Source organism: Eptatretus burgeri, chromosome 3 (genome assembly GCF_056783735.1).
Source record: "Eptatretus burgeri isolate ZD-2024b chromosome 3, Ebu_testis_v1, whole genome shotgun sequence".
Taxonomy (NCBI): Eukaryota; Metazoa; Chordata; class Myxini; order Myxiniformes; family Myxinidae; genus Eptatretus; species Eptatretus burgeri.
This window is the reverse complement of record NC_140963.1, coordinates 7,430,079-7,442,489: the sequence shown is the minus strand read 5'-3', so window position 1 is coordinate 7,442,489 and position 12,411 is coordinate 7,430,079. Positions and strand designations below refer to the sequence as shown.

Sequence of the window (12,411 nt, the reverse complement as noted above, 5' to 3'; positions counted from 1 at the left end):
ACCTTGAAGTAATCTTCTTTTTAGTGGAGTTTGAGATGATAATAGTATCATCCAAATCATAGATACTATCAATTGCTTCCATACTTGTATTTATTTAGGAAAAAAAGATGTTAAAACTTTTGAAACCCTGATCCAAGTATTTGAATTATTTTCTGTCGTTCTTGGGGGGACAACTGAGTTTTGCCTTTCTTAATTTCTTTTATTGCTTGTAATTTATGAGATTCCTTCTGAGCATCTTTTATACTCTTTACGGCACCTGCTACATTTCCCACAGCAGAAGCAGTTAAACCAATTAGATCTTTATGTTTAAGAATAGTTGAACCAATACCCATGAGAGTATCAATTATCCCATCTCCTCTAAATTGATGTCCAACACCCCTTTGTCTCTTAGGTTTATAGTATCCTCGACCAAGATACATACCTTCACCCTTGTAGTATGGGGAAAGGAACATCCCATCCCCTGTAATTATTTTATATTTTCCCAACTCGTGTTTCCTCACAATAACCATCGTATTTATTTATTGGAAAACTTCACGAAGGTGAATTCTGATGGATATAACTTCTCCATTAAAAGAAATCACACGATTATCTTGGTCGGTTATCCTAAAATTTACTCTGTGTATGGTTTTTCCTGACACAGGAAGATAAACCAAATTTTTGGGTTCCATATTGAATTTATAACCAATTGGGGTTGAGTATGCGCTGAATGAAAATATTGTATTTGTTTTTTTCCCATCATTATAAGCACCATCAATCAAATCACAGTGAATTAACACCGAATTTATTCCTGAGGATATTTGAATGACATTATCACTGTAAAACGTCCCATTAGTTTCAATCTTTTTTGAGGAGAAACCCAATAACTCTCTAAATGAATTATCAATTGTGAAATCAACCTTGTAGTTATTTTTAACTTTAATCGTTGATTTTGAAGTATGTTTTTGAATGTTTATAACAATATTTTTTGGTTCATCACCCTGTTCTTTCATAAGACGAGCAATTTCGGAAGATATTTGAGAAATCTCATATGCTCTGGGTGAGACTGTTATCGTTTTGTATCCACTTCCCGGATTATAACTAAACTTGTCATTTTTATCAGTTATATTAAATAAGGTATTATCAGTTTCCATGGACAATAAAGATGCCTCATATTCTTTTGTTGTGTCAAGTTGTAGTGGGTATGGGAATGAAGATGTGTGGTCGCTTGTTGTGAAATTGAAACTAAGGATTGTGCTTCTCATCTTATTTAATATGAGATAAAATGTCTTTATATTGATATTTATTAATTATTTTCATGTTCATCAACTGGTCTAAAATGGCTGATGCTTCATTAAAACAATTGTAATTTCCAGCCTTCTTACTGCCTAACAACAATAACAGTCTATTAACTAATTGCGATGGGTCATTTGGAAGAAAACTAACACCTGAACCAAGGATACTTAAAGCCTGAATAATGTGTTTCTCCTTCTCATTCTTCCTACTTTTACCAGAAAGAATAACCTTATAATTTAGAGTGTTCAGCAGATCAATATATACTCTATCATCATTATTTTCCATATCCAATGGTTTATCAATATACTTTGATTCATCCCTCACAGTTGAACCTTGTCTTCCATCTTTTGTGAGAAGAAACATTAATCTCGGAGTTAGTTTAACAGGGGGTTGAGCAGAACCCAAGAACCTTAATTCATCATTAAATATCAATACCTTTTCTTGAACAAGATGAAATATTGCTGATTGTTCTGTTGGAATGAGTCCTGCTTTGGTTTTTGAATCCGCTGAATATTCATTGTTTTGAAGAGCATTCACAATATAATCAGGGGGTCGATTAATCTCTTCCAGTTGTTGAAATAAACCTTCCTCATCATATTCTAATTCTCCTAAATGCTCTAATTCTTCCTCCGACATTTGACTGAAATCTTTTAACATTTGAAGTTTTTTAGGAGTATATTCTACTGTGGGAACTGTGGAAACATCTTTCATTTTTCCTTGGGAAGTTTTTAAAAGTGGTTTAAAAAATTTCTCTTGTTTTCTTTCAAATGCTTCTTCGCCCGTTAGTTTCTGTCTGCGTTTCTTCTTTATGTCTTCCTGCTGTTTTACAACTTTTGAAACCAACTCTTGATGTTCCCTAAATCTTCTTGCTCTTTCTTTCGCATCCATTTATTTATTGAAAAATATCATTTAATATCTCATCTTGTTTCACAACAATATATTTATATTTTTCAGACGTGTGTTTCATGTAATCCCCAAATTCCTTTTTACTACATAATGTAGAACAATTGTCTCTCCAAAAATTGTTTATATCTATTGAATTTAACTTGAATAAAATAAAAGTAAAAATTCCTTTTTACTACATAATGTAGAACAATTGTCTCTCCAAAAATTGTTTATATCTATTGAATTTAACTTGAATAAAATAGCATTGTTTCTGATGGAACGACGAGGAAGCTGAAAGTACGATTGACTAAGATAAATACAATTACAAGAAGAATGTCTCCCTCTTGTGTAGTAGTTGTCCATTACCGTTTGGTTTCTCTCATTAACACAATCATCAAAGATAACGAGGTTCTTTTTGGATTTATCCAAATCTTGGGGAGACGGTATATCATCCGTATTATCACTCAGAATACAAGTTATCGGTTTTGATTTCTTTTTACATCTCTGTGTATCACAAAATAGTTGTATTATATCTTCAATGTTAAAATCATTTAGGTTTTTTTGAAGTTTAAATAAACCGATTATATCTTCTTTTTGAAGACCAGCATTAAAACCTTGTGAGAGTAGTTGATACTCTGGTTGAAAACTCGACTTTGTGAAAATTATTAAATTATCATAATCTAAAAAGTTGGGAGTGAGGAGCATCTTTAAAAGTAAGCAGGTTTTTCCACATCCACTTGAACCAACTATGAGGCATCTTAATGAATTTGGGAGATTTTTATGGTTGTCAAATTTTATCTTATTTTCCCAAATGGGTAAAAAATCATTCATTTATATATTTGGAAAACAGGTTATTTAATTTATTATTGGCTTTTTTCGAAATTCTATATTTTATCCTAAGTTCAGGTTTAATTTCAAGATAATCCATTATTTTATTTATGCAATATCTTGTGTTGATATTTCCCTGAAAATCACATCCATGAATAATATATAACAACAATCCTTTGAACATTTCTCTAATACGTTCAGTTTCTTCCCTTGTAAGGAAAGGTGTGTTATCACCCTCATACTTTACATTCATTTCTCTAATCAATCTTGTAAAGTAATTCATTTTTGGTGTAAATCGAAAAGAATTATTTTCCTTTTTATATTTTTGATTATCATTAATTAGAAGATAATCACAGAATATACATTGTTTATAGGCTTTTGACTCTGTGTTTAATCCCCGTCTTTCACACGCAGGGCAATTCTCAAATTTGTCATATGGAGAATCATGGAATTCAAGAGGCTCAAAATCGAGTAAACTATTCATATTTATAAAGTAAAACTTTACTTAAACTGAAATTCATCTTCGATATCATCTTCGATACTTTCAGAATCATCTATACTTTCATAACTATCATTTGAACACCAACTCTCGGTGCCATAACTATCGTTTGAATGCAAACTCTCGGTATCATAATCACTCTCATAATCTTCAAAATCTTCAGTTGAATATTGACTCATTTAATTAGTAGAAAAAACATTACCATCGATATCGATATACATTTTTTCATTAACAGATTCAACTGCTACATTTTTTATATTAAAGGTAATTTTAAAATGATCCTTAACTACAATTGAACGAAATGTCATTTCACCTGATATATTAACATCCTTTATTTTATCAGGATTTATATCTTTAGGGTTGTTGAAAAAAATACAAATTTCTCCTTGCATATTACAGATGGTCTTATCTTTTCTTTCTTAAGCTTCATCCATAAGGTTTTTATTTTTTGATACCTTTTCTTGTTTCATTGCTTTTTCTAGTTTTGAATATATTGCCAGAAGGAGAGGAGAAACTTTTGTTAGAGATACCTTAATTGATGTTCTTCCAGGTATACTAAAAGCCCTTCCACTGAAGTAAATTGAAGAACTCATCATATCCACCATAATTGTTTTTATCCAATAGTTGTTATATTTATCTTTGTTCAATTTTACATCCTTGACATATTTCTCAGCATCTTTAACAAATGAAGAGATTGATTGAAACTTGTCTTTTGTGTCTTGAAACATTGTATTTATTAAGTGAAAAAGTTGGAGGATAAAATGGTTTTAAGCACAGATTCACCTGTAAAATAAACGAAATTTTCATCAAGAAAATTTTAGTTTAAGCACAGATTCACCTGTAAAATAAACGAAATTTTCATCAAGAAAATTTTAGTTTAAGCACAGATTCACCTGTAAAATAAACGAAATTTTCACCAAGAAAATTTTAGTTTAAGCACAGATTCACCTGTAAAATAAACGAAATTTTCATCAAGAAAATCATCAAGAAAAGAAAAAACATCATCAAGAAAAAATTGATACCTGCTCAAAGGATGTTTTGAAGAGTAGTTATAATAGGCATCTTCAATCACAAAAACACAAGAAAAATGAGTTTAAAGTAAAGGGAGACTATTATATTGAAAACACTGATGGGGCATTTAAAGGGCATATAAAAATCAGGATTTTTCAATTTGGAGAACCCGGTCCATCATCAATAGTTGAATCAATTGAAATAGTGAAACCTGATGTTGAAAAATTTATTAAAAAGACATTAAAAGAAATGAAAACTTTAAAGTTTTATATGGGAGTGAAAATGAATATGAAAAGACAAGATGAAGAACAAACTCCTTATATGAGGACAGATCTTCATTTTATAACATCATTTCAAGATTTTTTGAATAGTGGGGTTTATGAAGAACTATCAAGACAAGAGGAGGATGTTGATAATACAGTGGTAAGAAGTGGATTCAATATTAAAAAAATCATCTTTTTAGATATACACATTCTAAAATCAAACCCTCTTAAAGCTTCTTCTTATATTGAATTACCAAAAGAAATAAAACGAAAGAAGGCAGTTGTTAATATTAAGAACAATGATAATAAATGTTTTCTCTGGTCTGTTCTTGCTCACTTTCATCCACCAAAATGTAATTCAGAAAGAGTAAAACAATATATGAAATATGAGAATACCTTGGACATTAAAGATTTTAAATTCCCAATGCCACTAACAGATATTCCTAAATTTGAGAAAAAGAATAATCTTTCTATTAATGTATATGGATTAACGGATACAAACAAAGTTCAAATATTAAAAATTTCAAACAACTATAAAAATGAAGAAACACACATTGATCTTTTATATTTTAGTGTTGGAAAGAATTCACATTACACATACATCAATAATTTATCAAGATTAATCTCTTCTCAGGTATTCAGAACAGCAAACAAAATATATCCTTGTAAGCGATGTCTTAATTCATTTCATACAAAAGAACGATTAGAACAACATTCAAAATATTGTAGTAATCATAAATCAGCTGTAATTACAATGCCTAAACCTGGTGAAAAGATTTCTTTTGAAGATTATAATAAATCTATCATGCACCCATTTGTGATATACGCTGATTTTGAATGTATCCTTAAAAAGATAAATACTGCTTCTCCTAATCCAAAAGAACCATATACAAATAAATATCAAAAACATATTCCTTGTGGTTTCTGTTATTATATCAAATCATCTGTTGGAGAAAAGTATAATAAACTTGAACAGTATAGTGGAAAAAATGCTTCACAAGAGTTTGTAAAACGATTAGAAAAGGATTGTATAAGACTAACTAAATTAATGAAAGAAACAAATGAACCGATGAAATTAACCATAGAAGAAAAATTAGAATTTAGAAAGAACAATATCTGTCATATTTGTGAGGAGGAAATTGAGGAGTCTAAAGTTAGGGATCATTGTCATCTTACTGGTAAATATAGAGGTCCCGCTCATTCCTGTTGTAATCTTAATTATAAATTACCTTCTTTTATTCCAGTCTTTCTTCACAACAGCGCCAACTATGATACACATCTATTTATAAATGAACTTTCAAAAACACCAGGGAATATTTCTGCCATAACAAACACAAGTCAAAAGTATATTTCATTTACAAAAATGATATTCACAAAACCTATAACTCGTATAAGGTTTCTTGATTCTTACAAGTTTATGGGAACGCCACTAGCCAACCTCGCATCAAATCTAAGCTCCACGGGCTCTTTTCCAAATCTTAATTCATTCTTTCCAAAAGAGGAAATTCTAACTAAAGAGGAAATTCAGATTAAAGAGAGAATTCAAAGTAAAGAGGAAATTCTAATTAATGAGGAAATGAATGAAGAAATTCTTACTGAAGATGAAATTCTAATTATACAGAAAATTCGAACAAAGAATGAAATTCTAACTAAAGAGGAAATTCTGATTATAGATGAAATTCTGATTAAAGAGGGAATTCTAACTAGAGAGGAAATTGAAACAAGGAATGAAATTCAAAGTAAAGAGAAAATTCTTACAAGTAAGGGAATTTATCCTTATGGTTATAGTTTCTATAATAACCTTTATGAAGAAGAGATAAGTGATAAGGAATATAAACACGCACAAGAAATTTGGAAAATATTTAAGATAAAGAACCTTGGAGAATATCATGATTTGTATCTAAAAACAGATGTTTTATTGTTAGCTGATGTGTTTGAAGCTTTTAGATCACTCTGTCATAATAAAAATTGTTATGGATTAGATCCTGCCCACTATTTCACAGCTCCTGGTTTAGCTTGGAGTGCAATGTTGAAAATGACAAAACAAGATATAGATTTAGTCAGTGATGTAGATATGCTTTTGATGATTGAGAAGTCTAAGAGAGGTGGAATATCACAAGTATGTTCAATAATAACACACACACACTAATAAAGTGTATATATGTTTTATGTGTAATAACACACACACACTAATAAACACACACGCTAAAGCAAATAATAAATATCTTCCAAATTATGAGAGTGAAAAAGATAGTAATTATTTGATGTACTTTGATGCTAATAATTTGTATGGATGGGCAATGTCTCAATCTCTGCCTTATGGTAAATTAGAGTGGGTGGAAGAAAAGGATTATGAAAAGGCTTTGATGAATATTGTTATTTCTTCTCAAGAGAAATTGAATGACAAAGAAGAAGGTTATTATTTTGAAGTTGATTTGAAGTACCCGAGTGATCTTCATAATAAGCATAAAGACCTTCCTTTTGCATGTGAGAAAGAAACCCCAAAGAAAGAATGGTTCAGTGATTATCATAAAAGTTTTAATATTAAAGGCAAATCAACAGAAAAGTTATTAACAACATTCTATGATAAAGAGGGATATGTTTTGCATCAAAGGAACTTGAGACAATATTTATCTGCTGGGTTGAGAGTAGCTAAAATTCATAGAGTTTTAAAATTTAAACAAAGTCCTTGGATGAAAAAGTATATTAAATTCAATACAGATATGAGAACAAATACAAAAGTAAAATTTGAAGGGGAATTCTATAAATTGATGAATAATGCTGTCTTTGGAAAGACAATGGAGAATGTTAGAAACAGGCAAAACATTAGATTTGCAACATCTTGGAAAGAAGCTTCTAGATTGATAAATAAACCAAGTTTTGAGAGAGAAGAGGTTTTTTCAGAGAACTTTTCTGCTATTCATATGAAAAAGGAAAGTATTGTCATGGATAAACCAATTTATATTGGAACAGCAGTTCTTGATTTATCAAAGATATTGATGTATGATTATTTGTATAATGATTTAAAGAAAGAGTATGGTGAAAATGCTTCATTGTTGTATATGGACACTGATAGTTTTATTCTAGATATAAAAACTGACGATGTTTATAAAGATATGAAGAAAAACATTGGAGTATATGATACAAGTAATTTTAGTAAGAAGAGTGAGTTATTTTCAAAAAGAATGAAAAGGTTATTGGCAAGTTTAAGGATGAGTTGGGTGGAAAAGTAATGAGTGAGTTTATTGGATTGAGAGCAAAGGCATATGCTTATAAGTATGGTGATCAGATTGATAAAAGGTTAAAGGGAATAAAGAAATATGTAATAAAGAAATCAATAACTTTTAGAAATTATTATAATTGTTTGATGAATAAGAAAGAAGAATATAGGAAAATGAATACAATAAGAAGTTATAAACATAAGATATATAGTGAAGAAGTAAATAAAAAGGCATTAGGAGCCTTTGATGATAAGAGATTTATTTTAGATAATGGAATAGATTGTGTTCCATATGGATATTGTATGATAGAGTGTATAAAATAGATTGTGTTCCATATGGGTATTGTATGATAGAGTGAATAGAATAGATTGTGTTCCATATGGACACAAGTTTTAACGATGGGAAGATGGGTTGGGGTTTTTAAGGGCTACCGCTGCGTTTTTCACAATATATAAATGGTCGAACCAAGTATTAGTCAAACTAAAGAGTGGAGAAAATCTCAGTCTTGGTATATAAATGGAAAACATAATGAATGTGAAAAATATCAAATAAGTCTTATTGAAAAAATATCTAAAACAAAGGTAAATAAAACAAATATGCGAATCAATTTAAAAACCAATAAGTTAGAGGATGTAAAGAAAATAATAAATATGTTTGAATGGACTGAAAAATTTGATGGTTATCAATTGAACAATGGAAAAATAATTTACTACAATATCAAAATGATATGCAACTCAGGAGGTGGTCAGATGAGATCATTTAGAGAAGTTTATCATTTCGTAATGGCACAAAAGGGGTATCTTAAAAAATATAAAGATTCAAATGTTTTGTTTTTCAATATTTTAGATGGGGATTATTGTGCAAAGAAAATTAAACTATTGAAGGAATTTGAGAATGAACAAATGTTTATAGGTTCAATGAGTGAGCTAAACAATATGCATTGGTTATTTGATAAAGAGTGCCCCGAGGCTTAGACGTTTCAGATATTTCTTTCGTATCACCTTTAACAAATCTTTATCTTGTTGTATGGGTTATTTGAATAGAGAGTGCCCCGGGGCTTAGGCGTTTCAGATATTTCTTTAGAATCACCTTTAACAAATCTTTATCTTGTTGTATGGGCTATTTGAATAGAGAGCCCCTAGGTTAAAAGGGGAAATAAAAAAATGACCGTTTTTACAGCCATTTTTCCCTGCTGTGCAGGGGTTTGGCTTTTTCTTGAGGCAATGTTTTATGGCCGGATGCCCTTCCTGACGCCAACCCTGGTCGCCTCTTACGACACACAGGGATATGGTACACCTATTCTATCCGGGGCATACACCGGGACCAGTACACTGGCACTCATTTCGCCGACCTCGGAAGGATGGCAGGCTGAGTCAACCCCCTGGTGTTAATTCAGCAGCCAACGGGGCTTGAACTCAGGACCCTGGGATCCCAAGCCGCCACCCTAACCACTAAGCCAACACCAGGCTCCAGGTTAAAAGGGGAGACAAATAAATATACCTTGGGCTAAAAAGGGGATTTATTTTTTTAGGGGAAAAAAAAGAAAAATTTCATGGCTGAAAATCACCCATTCATTTACATGGGGAAAAGTGAGCCAGAACCAGTATTCTTTCCCTACTGATGTGGCCAAAGAACGTGTTGCATGCTTGGACCAGGATTGCCCGTTCGCGCGGGTACTCTGCTGGTCTGCTTAAATTAACCATACATCATGGCAGATGTGGCTAAAGAAAGAAAGGAACCTCAATAACGGTGGCGTGGCTTTATCTGTGCACTCCTAAAATTGGATGTTCTGTCATGTGGCTGTAAATGAGCTGTAAATGGAGTATAAAATGGCCCCAGTGTGCCAGAGATGGAATGCAGGCTTGAGAAAGTTTGTGGACACCGAATGAATCATCGTATGCTCTTTTCTGTTTCGTTCAAAAGTCAGTGAATTCGAAAATTCATGTGAAACAATCTTGACATCTTTCTTTGAATCATGGTTGTCCCGCGAAAAGGCACTAATCGTGTGTGTGTGTGTGTGTGTGTGTGTGTGTGTGTGTGTGTGTGTGTGTGTGTGTGTTGTGTCATCATGTGTGCGCTGCGAGCGCACGGACACACACACACACACACACACACACACACACACACACACACACACACACACACACACACACACGACCCTCACCAGATCCTCACCAGGACTTGTTTTGTGTGTTGTATTTTGCATGGCAAATAAATGGAAGGACATCCTCAATGAATGGTCAATGATTGCAAATGAAAGGCTTAAATGGTCTCGTTGTAGATTTGTGAAGGTTAAAGGTCTGCAAAGGTCAAAAGGTCTGAAAAGGTCGAATGGATCAAAAAGGTCAAAATGGTTTAAAGGATCTTAAAAGGTTGAAAGGGTCTAGACTCTAGAGAATGTAATTTAAGGTCTAAAGGGTTGGAATTGTTCAAAGGGGTCCACAGGGTATTAAAAGGTCAGAAAGGTGTGAAGGTATAAAGGGTAGAAAGGAGTCTCAGGTCTTCAGGGTTCTTCAGGTTCTTCAGGGTAACGGGGTCTATAGCATCTTAGGGGTCTAAATGGTCTTCAAGGACTTAAATGTCATTTGGGTCCTCAAGGTCTTTTTGGTCTTCGGGGTTATGCAGGGTCTTCGTGGTCTTAATGGGTCTCGGGGTTGTAAAGGGGGAATTAATGTACTAATATGAACCAAGGATGTGCTGTGATATATTTGCTGTTAAAAAAATTATCTCATGCGGTGGTCAGTTGGCGGCACATCTCAAAGATCGAGAGACGTTGACGTGTGGGAGCGACAACTGCGTCAAACTCTGCTCCATGACTCCTGCACAGCTCGCCACCGTATTTGAGATCGACCTCTCGACATTGTTATTTGTATTCTCTGCATTGTATTGTTGGCGAGCACCTGTTCATGCGCTCGCCAAGAATAAAGTACATGGAAGACAAAACCGTGAAGACATCTGTGACGTTTGGTTTGTTTGAGGGTGGTAAGAGTTAAAACTGTTATCTATTTTCTGATTCATTTTTCTTTGTTTATTGTTTTCTGATTGTTATTGCTTCATGTAATGGTTCTCTGATGCCATTCATTTGTTAAATTGAAATACCTGGTCTCGGAGTTGGATTCTGCTCGGTGTGGTCTAATTTCATCTCATTTGGTGATTTCAGTGTTGTTCGGCTCAATCTGGCTCAGAATGCACTCATGACCTACAGTTGCTCGGCCAGATTAGGAAGGTCGTGAGCACATATCGGCGCATCACTTGGTTGATTGCATGGTCCCAATGAGTACTGTGATGTGACAAACAGGTCTGGGAATTTGCTTGGGGCTGTGGAATTGGCTGGCGGTTGCGGTCGTTTAAACACGACCCACGGTCCTCGAACCGAGTAACCGGAATGGGCCGCAGCTGTTACAATATGATAAAAGATGACACATCAGGTAATGTGCAAGGGAGATAGATGCAAATTATTGACTGGTTTAAGTAAACCGGTGATTTAATCATTATCTATTTCTAGAATTTATTCTTCTTTCACAGCCACCATTACCCCTCCTTTCTTGTGGGGTCAGCAGGGAGGAAGCATGGCCAGAGGCTTCACGAACCGGTGGAGCAGACCTGAGGTTCGACGATAGCTCACATACTATGCGCGAAGGACATTATGGGATCTTTAATGGTCACAAACTAACACTAACAGACAGGACGCCCGCTCAACGTACATCCACGGGATGGCACACACATTAATGAATCACCCCTGCCTGCCAAACACCGGGCTTACAGCTTATAGCTAGGTCGGGAATCGAACCCAGGTGAGTGTGCGTACCTCGAGGCCATCCTTCGAGCCCTATCTGTTTATAAAACATAAGCATTATTATCAACCAAGTCATGAAGAAACAATTGTTTTCTGCCAATATTGGCAAAGCAAAGCTTCAGGTGGTGGCCTTTTGCACTTTGATTAAGTACCTGGATGGCAATGGGGAGAAGTTCTCCTTCAGGTGTGGAGTAGAGCATACAGATCGGGGCTGCAGTGTTCATCATGTCTGGATGGATCTTGCAATCCACCTCAATCCCGTGAAGAATCTTGAAGTCCAGAATGTAGATGTTTCCTTCCTGGAAATTAGATGTTCAGTTGAAATTTTAGATAAATAATTCTCCTATTCTCCCCACCCTCATTTTCTGCTTCTTAGCAAACACGAGAGAATGTACTTTCCTTTAAAGATCCAAATTTCCAGTTTTGCCTCCTGAGTGTTTCATTCTATGTCCCTCTTGTCCATCCCAAACATCCTCTCCTGCCCCTCATTCCTCTCCACACCCATTGTTTGTCCGAGTCTCCCTCTATCTTTGCCTTCAACTCTGCCGTTGGTGTTTTCCCACATCTCTCAACTGTTTCTTTTGTCCTGTTGTGTCCAGTTCCATTCAGTGTACTAATTCTAGATCTTCCATGAAC

General features: G+C 33.9%; 1 protein-coding gene across 1 annotated transcript in view; it reads right to left on the bottom strand.

Moving 5' to 3' along the window:
* Positions 1 to 12,411, bottom strand: part of LOC147029352 (polyunsaturated fatty acid 5-lipoxygenase-like) — a 184,645-nt gene that overhangs the window by 81,206 nt on the left and 91,028 nt on the right. The window contains exon 8 of the mRNA XM_085872352.1: positions 11,928 to 12,074. Within this exon, the coding sequence (XP_085728478.1) occupies positions 11,928 to 12,074 (147 nt within the window). The remainder of the gene's footprint in view (positions 1 to 11,927; positions 12,075 to 12,411) is intronic.